Source organism: Phyllostomus hastatus, unplaced genomic scaffold (genome assembly GCF_019186645.2).
Source record: "Phyllostomus hastatus isolate PE091 unplaced genomic scaffold, TTU_PhHast_1.1 phas_contig_17, whole genome shotgun sequence".
NCBI lineage: Eukaryota > Metazoa > Chordata > Mammalia > Chiroptera > Phyllostomidae > Phyllostomus > Phyllostomus hastatus.
This window is the reverse complement of record NW_025333664.1, coordinates 8,885,508-8,904,012: the sequence shown is the minus strand read 5'-3', so window position 1 is coordinate 8,904,012 and position 18,505 is coordinate 8,885,508. Positions and strand designations below refer to the sequence as shown.

General features: G+C 52.0%; 1 protein-coding gene and 1 long non-coding RNA gene across 4 annotated transcripts in view; one reads left to right on the top strand and one right to left on the bottom strand.

Annotated features, from left to right (window-relative positions):
- PREX1 (phosphatidylinositol-3,4,5-trisphosphate dependent Rac exchange factor 1) overlaps positions 1-6,023 on the bottom strand; it is a 172,913-nt gene extending 166,890 nt beyond the window's left edge. For both annotated transcript variants that reach the window (XM_045832969.1, XM_045832970.1), the window contains exon 1: positions 5,690-6,023. In XM_045832969.1, the coding sequence (XP_045688925.1) occupies positions 5,690-5,902 (213 nt within the window). In that variant the 5' untranslated portion in view covers positions 5,903-6,023. The remainder of the gene's footprint in view (positions 1-5,689) is intronic.
- Positions 6,024-6,330: 307 nt separating this feature from the next.
- Positions 6,331-18,228, top strand: LOC123815108. Of its 2 annotated transcripts, none has more exons than XR_006785016.1 (4): positions 6,331-6,630; positions 7,345-7,478; positions 15,544-15,731; positions 17,533-18,228. It is a non-coding gene; the product is annotated as an uncharacterized LOC123815108 (long non-coding RNA). The 2 variants fall into 2 exon arrangements; XR_006785015.1 differs by having other exon boundaries at positions 15,983-18,228.
- The last annotated feature ends 277 nt before the right edge of the window (positions 18,229-18,505 follow it).

Here is an 18,505-nt window from a genome sequence, read left to right as displayed (position 1 = left end):
CAGCACGCTGAGAAGAGCAACTGTCATTTCTTTACGGTTTTACCTTTTCACAGCTTTGTTTGCGACGCACAAAAGATGGGGCTAACTCCTGTTGACACAGGACTTTATCATCCAAAGATTTTCGCCGACTTCCTGATGACGTTCAGCGCCATACGAAGGGGCCTGGTCCGGGCTCTCCGGTCTCCCAAAGCTCAGACCACTTGGACCTTATGGCTCAATTCTTGCCCACCCAGGCAGTCCAGAGTCACCTTGGTCCTAAACACATGGCAATCAGGGCAGCGGTAAGGAATGTGGGCTACGCGGCCAGGTCACCTGGGTTCGAATCCCACCTCTGTCAGGCTGTGTGAGCTTGGGAAACTGACCTGGTGTCTCTGTGCCCTCACTTCCTTTTTAAAATGGGAAGCACAATAATACCTGGAAATTCTGAGTGGAGACCCAGAGAATACTCTACACAGGACTTGCAAACATTTAGCGCTACGTAAGTGTTGGCAAATTATTATTACTATTGCTATTACATTAATTTGATGGTCTTCCTGCAAATACAACTCTTTCCACTGGACTTTTGTGCAAAAAATACATTCACATACACATGCATTATTTCCTATGAAAAGGGTATAACCAACAGGATTTCTTAGTACTTTTTCCCCCTTTTTTATCTTCCTGCTTGCCTTTCTGCACGAGACACACACCTGTCCAGCCTTTCCCCCAAATTCCTGTTATACGTACAACATCCACGTGTATATTACAGTTGTTTGTTTTCCCAAAGTTACACACACACACACACACACGCTTCTTATCCTACTTTTCGCAACACAACCTCATGAGAATCCCCCGAGTCACAGGGCACATCATTCTGTTTCGGCGATGGCAGGAGGAGAAAACGTGCTCCCCCACCCCCGCCCCCCAGCACTGCTCCCAAGTGTCAGACTAGGAGCGCAGAACACTTTAAAAAAAAAAAAAAAAACTAAAAAATAGTGACAACATAAAAACCACAGTTTCTTGTTTTGGTAAGCAGAGCTCCGATGAGGAGAAAAGCGCTTTGGTCTCCCACCCGCAAAAAGCAGAACCACTGAAAGCATTCTGGGGGCCTTCTGCTCACGCCCTTGACCCTCAGGGACCCCCGCCCAGCCCAGCCCAGCCGGTAGGGCAGACCCTCTGGGTGCCTGGGAATGACACGTTTCTATCTTCAGCCCTGGGGAGCCCTTCAGGGAGCTGCTGACCGACCCCCACCCAGGAGTCCCTCTGCCCATCTCCCCAGGCTCCCCCTCTCTTCCCACCACTGCCTAGCTGGCACACCATCTCAGGACCTGCTGGCACCTGCCCCTGAGGTCTCCCTCCTTGCAGGCAGGGACCCCAAACCAACCCAACTGAGAAGTAGGTAGGCCCAAGGCTCACTCAGCCTCCTCTTTAAGGGGCAAGACTTTGAGCCCCAAACCAAAAACTTCATCCACCACCCTCCCCGCATTGCTGCAAATCCCCCCCAAAAAAAGCCACCATAGCATTCTAAATACCTACTATGTGCCTGGAGCGATTCAAGAGGCCCTGGCTGGCGTAGCTCAGTGGATTGAGCACGGGCTGCAAACCAAAGCATCACAGGTTCTATTCCCAGTCAGGGCACATGCCTGGGTTGCAGGCCACAGCCCCCAGCAACTGCACATTGATGTTTCTCTCTCTCTTTTTCCCTCCCTTCCCTCTCTAAAAATAAATAAATAAAATCTAAAAAAAAGAGAGAGAGAAAAGAAACACTCTACTTAAAAAAAAAGAGCTTCAACCTCAGGTTCATTCAAACTTTACAACACCCATATGACGCCTGCTATGATGCAGGTGCTATGTGCCCATTGTACAGATGGGGAAACGGAGGCACAGCACAGGCTAGTGACCTGCCCAGTCGGTGTGAGGTAAAGCCAGGGTCTGAACACCAGCAGTCAGGCTCCAGAGCCCCCCGCTCAACCCCCACACCAAGCACAGACCCGGAACACAGAGGAGGAACGCGGAAGCCCGGCATTTCCATTTCCCTACAGTTCCGGCCATTCTGCGGAAGAGAGAAAAGGAATCACAGAGGGGAAGTAACTGAGGAAGCACAGGCAGGGGGTCAGGGTCACGGGCTTGAATTCCAGTCTTGCCGCCTTAATAAGTCACGTGGCAGCGAAGCGGCTAGGGACATGAGTTCTGAGGGTGGCAGCCTGGGATCAAACACTGGCAAAATGCCGCCTCCACGACCCAGCAAAGCTCATGTAAACTACATTGGCCTCAGTTTCCTCATCTGCTGGTGGGGATCGCAACAGCACCCACAACAGCACCCCCTTCCCAGGGATGAGGAAGTTCCAATGAGTTGATTCGCGCAAAGGGCTTAGAGCAGCCAATGATGAAGCAGGGTCAGCTCCCACGCTGTACCGACCATCATTGTCATCGCCGTTATCAACACGCCCGAGAGCACCCAGGGAGCACTGGGCACGGCGGGGGCTTCTAAATGTGCAGACCCCACGCTCAGAGTCAGGCGCCGGGGCGATTTCTTTCACAGCCTCTGCGGCATCCCTGGGGAGAGATCCGGCACCTTTCCAAGGGGCCTGTCCTTGCCTTTCCCTGCCTCAAATCAACACACGCGAACCGCGGGCGGCACCGGAGTCGTCAGCCCCCCTTGGGGATGGGCAGGGGGCGTGTGATCCATCTCCTGAAGGAAGTGGGAAAAGAGAGAGATTCTGGAGAAAACACGGAGTGTCAGGCCCGGAACCCAACAAAACCACCGGTTCCTGTGGCCACTTCACACGGTCAAAGCGAAATCCACTCGGAGCCCCCGTCCTCGTTTGGGTGCTGACTCAGCCCCTGCTCTCCCCAGGCAGCCCTCCCAGACACACCCTGTGCTCTGGAGGCTGGAATCCTACAGCCCCAACCCCCTGCCTGACCTGTTTAATTGCCATAGTAATGATAATAACGAATACTCCCATACCTGCCTGCCTGCCAGGCCCTGTTCCAAGTGTTGTATACATATTTATGTAACTCACCATCTCAAAAACCCACTAAGATAAGATCGATTATCACCCCCATTTTACAGATGAGGAAAGTGAGACCGAGAAAGGGTAAACCACTTGCCTAAGGTCACAGAACCTCAGGACTTGACCCCAAGCGGTCTAGCTACAGAGCCCAGCCTTGTGCTTGGATTTTTGTAAGCCCCCTTTTTGCCCACCTCCAGGAGACTGTCCTCTCCTTGCGGGCAGGAACCCGGACCTGACTTCTCTGCAGCTCCCACCACGCTCGGGCTACACAAAGGCCTCCCTTCTACTGGCAATGGAACCTCCAAGCCAAGGACACACGGGGGCCAGGAAAGCCCTTCGAGGTCTGTCTCCGCCACATGGAATCAAAAGCAGGGAGGGATTACTGAGCATTCTTCCATCCTCCGGAGCCAGGAGGCTGGGGGGGAAAAATCCCTTAGCAAGTACAAAAGCTGGAAGGAGAGAGTGGGAAGGGAGACGAGAATCACAACCTGCGGGCTGCCAGCCTCGCTGCTGCTGCTGCTGCTGCTGCTGCTGCTGCGTGGAAAGCCTTGCTAATTAGCAGTTCCTGAAGCTCTGAACCCTGGGCTTTCCAAATGAAAAGGCCTTGGGTCATTTGGGGGCCGTTTCTGAAGGAGCAAAACGAGACAGGCCTCCCGTGGCTCACAAACAAGGTATGGCTGGTTGGGTTACACAATCAGTCCCTTTCTGGCACCAGCTTACGGACACCCAAAAGGGCAAGGCAGAAAGGCAGCCTGGATGGCCTCCCCTCTTTTTCAGGTGGGGAAACTGAGGCCAGGACAGGTGGCACGACCGGTCCGAGACGTCCAAGCTGGACCAGCTCATCTCAGGACGGACAATGATGAGCTCAGCAAATTAAAAGTGCCAAGGAGATCATGTGGAAGTCGAGAAACCACTCTTCCCCTGTTTCTTTAATAAGAAGAATGGTTGATTCCAATCAATTTCCATTATTCCAGCTTCCTCGGACTCTACACGTGGACAATGTGAAACCACAGTTAACCTACACGCAATCTCTGTCCACTCTGAAACACACCACCGCATCTCGGGCAAGGGCTTTCTTTCCCATTAATAGGAAAAAATTGCTTCCCTCTCTTCCTTCCAGACTGAGGAGCAGGGAGCAGCAGCTCAGAAGGAGAAGTGGGGAGTTCCCTAGAATTTGACATTGCTCAGCGATGCCAGGACTGTCTACATCTTTAATTCAGAAACTGCCAGCTTCAAACTGAGCAGATTCTTTTATTTAACTGTGAGAGAGGGAGCGATGGGGGGGGGGGGCTGCGAACCCTGCCTTATTCTCACAGGCCTTTCTAGAAGGGTCCTTTAGCCAAATGGTTTTCAATGCCTCTGTACAACTCCCCCCACCCTTCCCTACACACACACACACACACACACACACACACACACACACACACCCCCTCTTTTCACAGAGAGAAGGGCTCTCTCCCTGAGTTGGAACTCGGACCTCACACAGCCTCCGCTACACCCCCAAGCTACTGGGGACCCTGCAGGCTGCCAGAGTCTCCCTCTTGCCCCCAGAGACTGGAAGCTGCGGAGCCTGGCTCTGAGGTCTCTAAAGGAAACACCACCGCCCCCACCAGCCCTTCCTGAGGCAGGATTAAAAGACTTCCTAGAGCAGAGAAGGGAGTAAATGAGGTCCCAGCAGGAGGCACGGAGATTAAAGCCCTGGAGTCTCCTAACTCTCCGAGAGGCTGGGCCCCGTCCCACCCCCTCCACCCCACAGCCACTTTTCTCACTTCCTAGGAGAGTAGGGAAGCGGCCCCTTCCTCCCTCTCACAGAAAAAGAAGGAAGAAACGCAGCATAGGATAGGGGTTCACAGTACCAGCTGGGCCTGCCCTGATTCGAAAGCCACTATCCCCAATTAACCAGCTGCGTGATTTCGGGGCAAGTTACTCAGCCTCCCTGGAACTAGCCTCTCCCATCTAAAAAAAAGGAGGGGGGATCGTCCCTCCTTCATGAGCCACTTGAAAAGGTTAAACCTTCCAATGACACATATAGGTACCTGCCACACAGCGCTCGGTTGTTATTTTACAGTCTGTCGCTGTGGTTTTGCAACTTGGAGATGAGGGTGGGGGAGGCAGGGTGGGACTGCCAAGTCGTGAGTTCTAACACCACTCTCCCCAAGCTCCAGCAAAAGCGTGTGCGTGGGGACCCGCAGTCCTACTCTGGGGTTTTATCGATCTCCGTCCGCCCGCTGGGCTACTCTACTCCGCACAGAGGGACCCGGGCTCTAGCATTTCCAGGGTGCGTCCTGGGTGAGGAGTCCGTGGTGTACCCGAAGGCGAAGAAAGCCTCGGGGGCGGGGGGAAACGAAGGAGCGAAAGCTCCGGGCGCCTGGTTCCCAGAGCCCCTGCCTCACGGATGTAACTAATTTTAAAACTATTTGAAAGGCGGGGAGGGGAAAAGAAAAAGACAAAAGGGCAGCGTGCCGGGGGGAACAGGAGTGCCGGAGACCCCGGGGCGGGCTGGACTGCCTGCCAGCCTAGGAGGAGACAGTCCGGCTCTAGAGAAGCACGGGTCTCCTCACTTCTCTGCGCACCCCGCGGGGCGCCCCGGAGGCGACTCTCGAGACCCCCGGAATCTGTGGCCACAGGTTGTGGGGACCGCCCCGCGCGAAGGCCCCAGCGCTGCGCTCTCCCCGGGCTCCCCGGGAGACACTTACCGACTGCAAGAAGCGCAAGGTGCCCACGTAGTCCCTCTCGGTGCCCAAGATCTCGTTGAGGACGCAGAGGCGAAGGCGCAGCTGGCGCTCCGACTCCCGGGCTGCAGCGCAAGGACCGGAGCTGGGCGCAGTGGCGCCGGGGGCCCGGGGGTCCGGGTGGACACCGTCCCCAGTCCCATCGCCGCAGGAATTGTTGCCGCCGGGTACCTCCATTCTAGCGCGGCCGCACGGCGCCCAGTACTTCCCCCGCGCGGAGGTCGCGCCGAACGGCGACTCAAGCGTCCAAGCGCCCCATCTCGGACGGGGCGCGCCGGCTTAGCGGCTGGCCCGGCGCTCGGCGCGGCGGGCGGGAGGGCGGGCAGGCGGGACTAGGGGTGGGCGGCCCCGGCCGGGGGCGGAGGCAACGCGCGGAGGCTGGACCAGGGGCGGGAGGAGGCGGCCTTCGGGGCTCCCAGACGGCGGGCCCCAGCCACCCGCCCTCCCAGGGAGTGTCTGCCAAGTGCCACGCCGCGTTGAGCCGCAGAGAAGCGCCGCGGCGCTCGCCGGCAACGTCGGAAACTCGGCGCGACCGGAGCGGGGCCGCCTGCCGCTCTCCGGCGGGAGGAACTCTCCGGAAGGGGCCCGGCGGAGCTCGGAGGCGAGCGCACCAACTCTGTAGCCCAACGCGTGGCGCCCCCACCCCCGCCGCGGGCTACGCCACTCCCTCCCGACACACGCGACACCCTGCGTTCACAGGCACAAGCACGCAGGTCCGGCCGCCGTGGCCGCGGCCGGGCCGAGTAAACACCCAGCTGGAAACGCTGGCAGCGGAGCCGCTCCGTAGCAAGCCGGCCCGAGGAAGAAAGAGGGGCGGCCCGCGCCCGGGCTGTGTTGCCTCTGGGACACCCAGCCCTTTGGGTGCCCTCGAGAGCAGCACTCGACCTTGAGAAGGAAGACGTGAGGTTCTCGCTGTTACTCCTTTTCCTTCCCTTATTTTTCTTTCCATCCTTTCTTCCTTTTTCTTTCCATCCTTTCTTCCTTTTTCTCTTTCTTTGTGGATTTTTCTTTGCCCCCATGAGCTGAGCCTACCCTTTCCACCTTTCCCAGAAGAAACCATCTGTTCTCAGTTTCTAAGTGATAATTGCTCTGCCTGAGCCCCTCTCCCATCCACCCACCTCCACGGGTAAGGTCTTGGGAATCTGGCTTCTAGTCGGGGCTGCTCTGTGTGACAGTGACTTTGCCTGCCTCACAGGAAGGTATGATGCTCAGATTCAAACCCCATCTCCCACACTCGCTAGCTGGGGGACCTTTGGCTGGTTTCCTTGTCTCAAAAGCCTCAGTGTTCTGTTCAATATAATGGGAATAAAAATGGCTCCTAGCTCACAGGGGCCTTCACACCGTTACAAGTTAATCCATAGGGAATACTTGGAACAGTGCCTATCACTTAGAAAGGTCTCTATAAGTGTTTGTTCTTAATTATTATTGCCTGTATAAACAGCCCTCTTGGCCAGGCGCCATTCTCCAATCTGTGCACCCAACCCCTCCCTATTCACTGGCCAGAGATGGTATTATCTCTGCAGTGGATTGGCCGTTTCGTATAATATCCCCTTGTAGACTGTAATCATCCTTTAGGAAGGAGCATTATTGCTCATTTATTTTCTGTTCCAAACACCCAGGATTGTTCTCCCAGTGGCCTCTGGGTGAATACTGGAAATGCCTAAAGACGCTGGACGAGAGTGGGGTAGCTTCCACCCTACAAGCTCTGTTCCTTCAGGATCATGGACAAGATGGCATTTGGTCTGGGCCTCGGGTGAGTGAAGTTCCCTTGGGCAGGGAGTAAAGGGTATGAGGTAGGTGAGCCTGCCAGGTATGGTTAGTGGAGCCGGTTATGTCCAAAATGTGGCTGACTGCGAAGGTTCTGAGGAAATTGTACAGGTCGCTGGAGTAGCTCTGCTGTGTGACGTTACATGTCTCTGAACTCCGGTTGCCTCACCTTTTAATGAGTCCTGTCCACCACAAGGGGTGTGCATAGTGGATGCATCCTGGCTTTGGCATGAAACGGGCTTGCATTTTGTATCTCAGCTCCAAATCTAACTGGCTGGGTGACCTTGGCCAAGACACTTCACCTCTCTCAGCCTCAGTTGCCTCATCTGTAAAATGGGAGCCTTTATAAGAGGAAAAATTGTACGCAAAGCAGGTTTTCTCAGCCTCAAGACTGTTGGTATTTGGGGGTAATTTTTACTTGTGGAGAAACATCCTGTGCTTTGAAGGACATTCAGCAGCATACTCTCCCCACTAGGTGCCACTCACAATTGTGACAACCAAAAATGTCTCCAGACACTGCAAATGCCCCCCCCCCCGGGGACAGAATGGCCCATAGTTGAGAACCACTGATACGAAGTATCTGACACTTAGTAGGTGCTCAACAAATGTTAGTCCCCCTTCCCAGCTGTGACCATGGAAGATTTGCTTCACCTTCAGAGAACTTTGTTTCACACACACACAAACACCCACTCACACACACACACCCATCCCATATTTCACCCAAGAATTGGCCCACACCGCCAAAAAGACCGTCTAAACATTTCACATTTGTGAGCGGACCCCACCCTTGGCCCACCCCAATACTTCTGTATTCCGTCACTCCCTCGGGCACCTCTGGAATACTTCTCCCGACTCTCCCATCACCAGGGAAGGATGATCCAACTTTTAATAAATTACTTAAGTTCTCTGTGCCTCCTTTTCCGAAGCTGTGAACTGAGGATAATAACTGTACTGACATCGTAAGGTTGTTGCAGAGATTCCGGAGTTAATTCAGGGAAAGTGCTTAAAGCAGGTACTAACCGTTCAATAAGTGAAGGCTTTTATGTATTCAACTCGTGGACTGAGGGCTGAATTCATTCGGCTGCATTTGGCTTGCAAGGAGGAGAAAAATGGGCTACTGAGGGGTTAACACGTAAAGACATTGTTTATTTAACAAAGATCCAAAGGAGATTGGTTCCCCTGGCTATTTCAGGACTTGGTGACATTGTGAAGGACCAAGGTGCCTTCGACCCTGCCGTCCTGATCACGGTGGCTCTTCTCCCAAGGTAGCAGAGCCTCAGGTTGGCAAGATGGCTGCTACAGTGATGACATCACCTGCTAACGCAATGACTCTAAAGCAGGAAAGGAAAGAGAAGGAAAAGGCAGGGGCGTTCTCCTCTTATCAGAGAGAGAAAAAATTCCCCAAAGGCCCCCACGGGCAGAATTTCCCTTACACCTCACAGGGCAGCCTGGGTCCCGTGACCTCCCTTAAATAGTCCCTGACCAAGAGCAGGGTTATCACCGCCAACTTAAAACAGTCCTGCTGCCTCTCCTGGGACTTGGCTGCCTGGACCACCTGGGTTCTACTGTCAAGAGAGGAGTATCTGCCATAAGCACCTACTATGCGCTGGGCAGCGAGCGAGATCCTGGGACTGCGGAAGGGAACCAGACCAACAACGTCAGGCCCTGGTGGAGCTGATGTTGTTCTGGGGTGGGGAGGGCAGACGATGATGAATGAAAGACAGCACCTTCCTTCTGTCCTGCACTCAAGGAGTGTTGACCCAGGGCTACGAAGCACCAGGCTGGGATCCGAGCAGTGAACGCAACAGATAAGGTTCCTGCCCTCCTGCTGCTTCCAGTGCGAAGCCGAGGAGAGGGACAATAACCAAGTTAACAGTCAATCAGTAAACAGAACACATAAGCGAGATCCTTTCAGCTTCTCCGGTTGGTTGGTGGCACCTTCCAGCCTCTGCTTCAGGTCACTGCCTACTCTGGGTCGCCTGCCTCAGACAGGGGGCTCAGCACTGGTGTCATCAATGGGGACTCCGGGGCCTGGCTGTTCTCCCAGCTCCTCCTGGCACAGAGAAACTCCCGGAACAAACATGACTAAGCAACACAAGCTGGGGGAGGTTTTCCTTTCCTGCCCCCGTTTCAGCCTCGATCTCTCCTCCCTTCTTCCCCATCACCCCCACCCATACTCCCCAGGATCTCCAGTAGGGAGCCCCTAGATCCTCGTATGTCTCCAGGGCAGAGCCTAAAATAGACCATAACTGGGAAACCGTCACCAAAAAAAAACAGAGTTTTTAAAAATGAAAAAAAAAAAAAAACCCTTTCAGTTCAGATGATAACGATAGGGAAATTCTTTTCTGCAGGGACGATTTTTAGAGTTCCTGTTGCCATGTACTTCACAAATAGTGGGAAATACCACTTCGTTTCAATTGCATAAGTCTCACAGCTGCAGGGTAGACGTTAATGCTGCCTGGAAACATTAGGCAGTTCCTTATTCCAGGACAGGACGCCGTCAGGTTCTGCAGGCTCAGGGTTTGAAGGCCCCCTTCCCAATCCCTGCTTAAAAAAAAAAAGAGAGAGATAAAGCAGGGAAGAACAAAGGGTGATTTTGGTCCACCCCAAGTTGAATGAGCCCAGTGAGAAATGAGTAATCAGACTGCCCAGGACTACCAGTCATTTCCCAAACGCAGATGAGGTCTTCCCTCAGTCAGGCCAGCCACCCAGGGAGTCTTTTCTCCATTCTGAGAACCAAGAGCAACTTTCTGAAAAGAAGAGTCATCTCCACCCTTGACATTGGACAGAACGGCAACGACCGAGCCCAGTGCTAGACACGCAGGCTGGGATTCATTTCTTCAGACCAAACCATAATGGGCGTCCTGATTGTCTTAGTTTAGCCACCCCTCGAATCCTCAAGCCAAAACTTCTCCAAAGGAAGCCTCGCTGTTGGGAGCAGGTCTCTCCAGAGGACTCTGGTCCAAGGTCTGATTCAAGCAAAGTAGATACCAGATTAAACCAGGGCTCCAGAGCGATGCCAAATCATATTCCTGCCAGAAACCATTAGAAATATAGCCTGAAGAAAACGCTCGGGACCCTCGGTTTGAATCCCAACTGTGCTACTGACATGTGTGCCTTCTTTTTCAGCCTGTGGACGTTATTGTAACTGTAGAGACCAGCTTCCTGGGTTCAAATCGCAACCCCACCATTTCCTTAGTGTGTGACTTTGTGTAAGCAAATTAATCTCTCTGGGCTTTGACTGTATGTATCTGTACAATGGGGACAATAAGACTTCTGACCTCACAGGGTTGTTGCGTGGGTTAAAAGAGTTAATAGATCCAAGGTGCGTAGAATGCTACCTGACCTTCAACTGAGGGTTAGCTGTTGTAACTGGGTGAGGCCATGATGTTTGGAGGTGTGGCAGCCATCTTGACACCATGAAGAAGGACATTGCTAACCAGTTGAAAATGCCAAAATGACAGATGGCAAGAACCTGAATCTTTGATGTCACTGAGCTCCTGAATTAACCAACTGTGGAACTGCCCTGCCTCTGGACTTCTTGTAGAAGAAGATGATAAAATTGTATAACTTTGTATAAGAAGGTAAATTTTATTGTTTAAGCCAGTTAGCTCAAGTTTCCTTTACTTGCAACCAAAAGCATCCTAACTAATATTCTGTCTTCCCCCTAGACTCCCCCCCCCACACTTAAATCAATTCCTTTATTAATGACATGACCAAATACCCTGGCTTGTATTGGACAATCCAGATTTATACCCATTGTCCCAGAATAATTATTAATAACATCCCAGTTTGGGTGATTATAGTTACCCTCTCCTTTGAATAAAGCATCGCCCTCTTCCTACTTCTCTCTTAAAATGCAGAGGGGTGCTGCTCTCCACCATACTGAGGTGAAGACCTAAGGTTTGTAACATGAAGCCTGGGTTGACAGTAAAGTTAAGAAAATGGTTCAGAAAGAGATTAGTGCATGAAAGGTAAATTCTACAATTTAGTCAAGACCCAGAGATTGATCTGGGTGGTGTATCTTGAAATTCTGCAGCCAGCATGCCAGATGGTTTCAACAGACATACTGGACACACATTTATACATCTTTTTTTTTTCCAGTTTCTTTCCTGGACTGAAAGCTCAAAAATAGGGCTGCCCAGTCCAAATCCAGACACCTGGCAATCCCACTGGTAGCTCTTACCGAAAGCAGACGGTTTCCTCTGTAGCCAGCAGAAACACAATTAGCCACGCCCTCTCCCAGTGCCCTTTATGCTGCAGCCTGCCTTTGAAATTTCCTGGGCACATTCCAATTTTCCTGGAGCCTTAGTTGAACGGCGGGGGGGGCGATTCTAACAAAAACTGTTACCATTTCTTGGAGTGCTCACTACATACCAGGCACTGTTAAGACGTGACATCAAATTCTCACAACTGCCCTTCCTGGTAGGTATTATTATTATTATTGCCTCTTTCTTACCCGTGAGAAAACTGAGGCTCAGAAATGAACCCGACTGAGGTCACTGTATTAGTTATGTTAAAGAGAGACAGGGTGACGAGACCCAAGTCGTGATGAATTCTTTTAAATAGAGCTGGTTTCTCCCTCATTATGGTCCAGGGATAAACAGCCCAAGGCAGGGATGGAGTCCTGCCGGGGCCCAGGCTCCTTCCAGCTTGTGGTTCCACCACCCTTAACGTGTGGTGTTCACCGGGTGCTCCAAGATGAATGCTGTAGGGTCAGGTGTCAACCAGCAGGAAGAGAAAGGGGGAAGGGGAGCGGGTGCCTGGCCCTTTTAAGAATGGAAGTTTCACATGTCACTTCCACTTTCACCCGATTAGCCAGAGCTTTGCCATCCAGGGATGTCTGACCCTAAATCCATGCCAAGCCGCCTCGCAGGTGTTGCCAGTGGACTAGGAGAATCTTATTTGCCTCATCGAAGAACAGCGCCAGGCGCACCTAAATATTACTTAAATGGATGAACGAATACCTCCAGGTTGGAAGAAAACCTCACTGTGCACACCTGGCCCCGTGCTAGGCATGGAGACCAATGAACAGAACAGGAAAGAGTCCTTGCCCTCCTGGAGCGGACATTCTAGTGGCAGGAGAGATGGTCCATAAGACCCCAGTAAGTCAAACGCCACATCAGCCACGTGGTGGCAATGGCCGTGGGGAAAACCAAAGCAAGGAAGATGACAGGGAGTGATGGGCCAGGCATCCCCAGGGCGTGAGAGAAGACCTCGCTCAGGAGGTGACATTTCAGCAGAGATCTAAACGAGGTGAGGGAGCAGGCCCTGCCTGTGTTCCAGGCAGAGGGAACAGCAGGTGCAGGGGCTTGGACGCAGGAAGAGCCAGGAGGAGGGAAAGGCAGGGCACAGGGCGGTAGGAGGAAAGGCAGTTTGAGGAGAGAGAGAAGCCAATGTGGGAGCTGTGTCGGTGGCTGCAAGGACCCTGGCTGTTTCTCTGGGAAGCCGTGGAAAGCTCTGAACAGAGGAGAGGTGTGATCTGACAGGTTGTAGCAGGGTCCCCCTGCCTGCTCTATGGGAAGAGACTCGGAGGGGGCGAAGTCAGAAGCGGTGAGGCCGGGAGGAGGATACTGCGATAGTCCAGGCGAGAGACGCTGATGGCTCACACCAGGGCGATACCGGGGCAGAGGGGGAGAAATGGCCTGTTGTGGATCTATCCTAACAATAGGACCTGTAGGATTTGTTGAAGTGCTGGGGGTGAAAGAGAGAGAGTTCATCATGACCCTGAGGTTTTTGGCCTGAGCAACTGCAAGGATGGGATTGGAATTCACCAGGTTGGGAAAGGTTGTGGGAGGAGCAGGTTTGGGGGAGAAGGTGGAGAATTTGATTTTGGCCGTGTTTAGATGTCAAATTCAACAGCCACATGGAGATGATGAGTGGGCAGTCACACAATTCCAGGGTTCAGGGGGGAGGTCAGCCTGGAGACAGGAATGCAGGCATTGTCCGGATCAGAGTGAGAGCTAAAGCCACGGGATTGGGTGAGCTAATTAACCCAGGGAGGGCACAGGGATGGAGAAGGGGACAAGGACAGGGACTCGGGACACAGCAGTGTTCAGAGCTGGGGCATCCAGGGGACACCAGAATAAATGTTAGAGAGAGTCCATTTCCCATCTGCGGCGCCACCCTGGCTTCCTTGAGAAGACCAGACGTAGTGGTGAATCCCCTATGAGCTCGTCACCTCCTGTGAAATGGAGCAGAGGGCAAGTCCCCAGTCCAGGCGTTTCCTTCATGCCCCCGAGTCTCAGTTTCCTCGTTTGTTAAATGGGGACGTTAAGAATCCTGCCCTGGCCTTGACCAGTGTGGCTTCGTTGGTTGGACATCGTCCCACAAACTGGTTCAATTCCCAGTCAGGGCACATGCCTGAGTTTCAGCTCAGTCCCCAGTCAGGGAGCATACAGGAGGCGGCTGATCAATGGTTCTCTGTCACATCGATGTCTCTGCTTCTCTCCCTCTCCTCCTCCCTCCCTCCCCCTCCTCTAAAAATAAATAACTAAAATCTTCTTTTAAAAAAAGACTCCTGCTCTGCCAGCTCTCTGAGGAAATGAGAGAACACAGAGAGTGATGGGCACTCTCTGTGCCCACAGAGAAGATTTTACGGATGATCTTATGACGGGATCTTACAAAATGCTTGGAAAAAAAATTGAAGAGTGCACAGGAAAGAAGATGCGTCCCCTACCGCCCATCTTTGGGTCCTCAGAAATGAGAACCTGAAGCAGAGAACAAAACTTACCTGGATTCGGAGAAAACGAAAGAGAAGTTGTGGTGGAGAAAGAACAACATACAGCTCCCTGCGACACCACGGATGAATTTTAAAACCATGCCGTGAGCCGGCGAAACCAGATAGAAAGGAATGCATTATGTAGATTCTACTTATCAGTGCCCAGAGCAGACAATGTTGCACCACAGTGCTTAGAGGTACACGCTTGGATGGTAAAGCTATAAAGAAAAGAATATGGCGTTTAGGTGTAAGTTAGGCAGTGATTTCTTCCCAGGCTGAGGAGCAGGGGGTTTGGGATGCGTTTGAGCCAGAGAGGGGCTTTCAAGGCTGGCCATGGCCTATGTCTTAGCCCAGGTAGGGATTTCACAGAGGTTCACTTTAGAATAACAGATGATAGTTTACATTATGCTTTATGGACTTTTGTCCATGTGTTTTCGCTTTCCCAGCTTTAACAACGCATCAAAAGCCTAAAAAACAAATATACCTGTATTCATATCCCTTGACCAACTCATTCACATTCAAAGAATCTAAATTACAGACATAATCACACACTCAGACAAACTTTGATGCACAAAGATGTTCGCTGCAGCGCTACTTATGACAGCCCCAGGTTTGAAAGGACCTACATTCTCACTAATAGGTAAAGAGTTAAATACATTAAGGCGTATCCACAATTTGGAAAATCATTCAGCCATTTAGAAGTCTGCTATGGAAGTATATTTAATGGGGTGGAAAATGGTCATGACGCCTGAATGAGTGGAGAGGAAAAGCGTGGAACGGAAACTACATGTGGCCTGTGATCTCAGCGTTGGTAACATACATTACATATCTGTACAAAAAAGACAGGAAAGAAGTTACAAAAACAGCAAGGGTAGTTACATCTGGGCAGTGGGATTAGGGGTATTTGTTTCTGTCTTTCTACCTCTATTTCCCAAATTTTCTGCAATGGATATATATTCCTTTTATTCTTTCCTTCTTTTAACCTGGACCTCCGATGCACGCAGTTAGTTAGCCACACCCCTCAGGCCATGCATAGCACCCATGGCACCTGAGTACAGCCTCTGTTTTGTTCTGTTTTCACTTGTTTCTGCCTTCATCACCCATCTCGACTGCTGCTATTTCCCCCTCCCGCACAGACACCCACTCAGGTGTATTTAAAGTGTGTTCTTTCTATCCATCTGCTGTGCAGTCATTGGGATATATGTGTATCCAAACAGACATAGTTAAAATATATACATGAAGCGATAAAGTGGTGTTTTACGATTGTTTTAAAATGTGTACATAGTGGTACAGAGTTGTGCCTCTGATGCTGTCTTACTTTCTCACTCAGCATCGTGTTCCTGAGATGGGTCCCCGTTGCTGCTTGTGATAAATGCAGGACTTCCGGCTCTTGCTTGGCATCCCGCTGTGTGCACGCGTCACCGTCACCGTGGCGGAGGCTGCTGGCTGTTCCCCGAAAGCGGTTTCTTCCTCTTCCAGGCCACACTTGGGCACTACATCTCCCAAGGTCCCTTGCAGGTAGGTGGAACCCAGGCCTTCTCCTCCCTGTTCTTTTCCCTTCTAGGGAGGTTGGCCTGAGAACCCCAGAGTGACCTTGGAAGCCATGGGTAGCCAGATGACCCCTGGATAACACTCACTTTGGGCTACTACAAGATCAGAACATAAAACTCCCAGTGGCTCTGAGACCTGACAAACATCAGGGGTCTTTATTGGAGTGGTGAACATTCACCCTAACCAATAAAACCACGTTCTGCGTATCCATTTCCTAGTGCCACACGCAAGTCCCCCGAGCTCCTCGAAGAAATGCTGCGACCAACATCCTCACACGTGTGTCCGCTTCCATCTGTGAACAAGGTTATTTTTAGGTGGTCTGCCAGAAATGGAATTGTGGGGCCATAGGGTTTGTACGTATTCTGTTTTCCTGGCCAAAGCAATGGCAGAGGCGTGTGGCTTTGACAGGGGCGGCAGGGGTTGGGGTATTCAGTTCCCAGGAGCCAACATTGCCGGATGCAGTGTCTGTGCTCAGAGGAGTCACCGCTGCATCCGTCCCACAGAGCGGTCTGGGCATTGTTCCATGGTCCTGGCCTCTAAGGCCGGCTTCCTGGGTACCCTGGACATTCTGTGAGCCCCCACGGCCATTCATGAAATTACCAGAGCGGGCTCTGTGGTTTACAGCTGCAAATTCCCGATCTCTGCGGGATTAGGGGTTGGCGACCTTCTTCTGCGAAGGACTGGACAGTAAATATTTTAGAGTTCAAGGGTCCTACAGTCTGTGTCCCAACTATTCAATTCTGTTGTATCACTAGCAGCAAAGACAATATGTAAACGAATGGGTGTGGCTGCCTGCCAATATAAGTTTATATATAGCAACAACAGCCTGCAGATCACAATTTGCCAATCCCTGAGCTAGACAAAAAGGGATCTCTCCTTTCTCTAAATCTCTTTGTAGACAGTTACATCAGAGTTCTTGGCCTTAGCTCCTTGGTCAGCTGCTTTTCTCAACCCATTTTGGGGTCGGTCCCGTAAAGAACCTAACACATTACCTCACCTGCAGTGGACTGACCCAATGAATAAATGAGTGAGTGAAGGAGTGGATGAATGAATGAGCGAACGAACGAATGAATGAATGAATATACTGATGAATGCTTTAATTTAGAGATGGTGATCCCATTGAATAACCCGAGCAAAGACCAGTCAGAATGGGAGCCAGCACTACACACCCCATGCAGCTGAACTGTGCCCCGGGGAGTCTAGTCCTGCCGCGTGGAGCCCTGGAGGGCCGAGTGCTTGCAGTTTCTCTGAGCCCCCAGAGCCCAGCCTGTGCTTTTTACAGGAAAGTGCTTCTCTGTCCAGGCTCTGCGCAGTTAATGTTTCAGAAAGCCCCAGGTCGGGCCCCAGGCATGGGTAGGTCCCTAGCTTTTCACACTTTCACCCGATGCTGAACCCATCCCGGGCTGAGGAGGAACTGAGAGAGTGACCTCCCAGCCCCTGATGGGGTGGGAACAGATACTTAGGGGACTCCCAGAGGCGTTGTAGAAACTCCTGCCTCACCTTTAAAGGTCAAGCTGGCCTTCTCAGGCCTGCCTGCTCGCCTCTCTGGTTTTCCGGCCTCAGAGGGAGATGCGTGGGCAGGGGGGTGGGGTGGAAGTGTGGAGGCTGCCCACCCCGGCAGATGGTAGGGTCAAGTGACCATCTCGCTCCTCTCTGGCCCCCCTGGGGAGCTCAAGAGTCCCAAGGTGGGTTTAGGTGAGAGTGTGTTTGCAGAGGAAATCTTTGGCTGGAGGGCAACTGGGCCATTCACATTGTTTTCTGTCTCCAGCAACACAATAGAAGTTTTGCTGAGGCTCAGGGAGCGTCTACAAAGTGCTCTCCTCCAAGAGCAAGGCGCTGGAACCCGGCTTTTGGTGGCTTTTTATCTTTGGATCCCGGCAAAGGTACGGAGCAGCCAGGCAAGACCCAGGAGGTCCCAGACAGGAGTAGCAGCCTCTGGCTGTTCAGGCTGCTTGCTAAGGGAGTGGTCCTGCTCGATGAACAAAAGGCCAGGCTGCAGGAGGACAGGGGTTGTGCGGGGGAGGAGTCACCTCCATCCTTAACGTTGGCAGGCAGGCCACTGGGAGCTGGTGACTTACTTGGCTTCCAGCCAGAGCCCTGTTGAAACTCCTGCTGGAGCAGGGAAGCCACAGACAGGATACTGTTCACACCACCAGGGGTAAGATTGCCGAATCACATGTTTAACTTCTGTAAGAAATTGCCGATAGTTTTCCAATGTGATTGTGCCATTTTGTATTTCCACCAGCACTGTATGAGGGTCCCAGCTGCTTACTATTAATAATTTTCATTGCACCAGTAATACATGGGTTCACAAGTATTCTCCTGTAAAGCTCAAGAAAGTGCCTTTGCACAACCACCCAGCACCCACCACTCCCCCAAGATAACGCTGTCAGCAGTTGGGGCAGCTTCCTTGCAGACCTCTTCCTGTGCATTTATATCCATAAATAAATACGCACTGAAAACACATAGTATTATTTTGTGGTGATTCTTTTTGCAAAAATGGGAAACAATGTTCCATTATATATTTCACCGCACTCACCATCCCGACACACCATTTGTTCCCTGCCCAACCCCCACCCCACCCCTAGGTAAGACACATAGTTTGGTCAGGGCAGGGATTTGTTTTGTACCCCCAGTGCCTAGCAAAGCAGCAGGCAGAGAGCAGAGGCTCCGTAAATACCTGGAGATGGCAAGAATAGTGTCCATATTGTCCTGCCACTGTTTTCTCCCCTCTCTCTTTG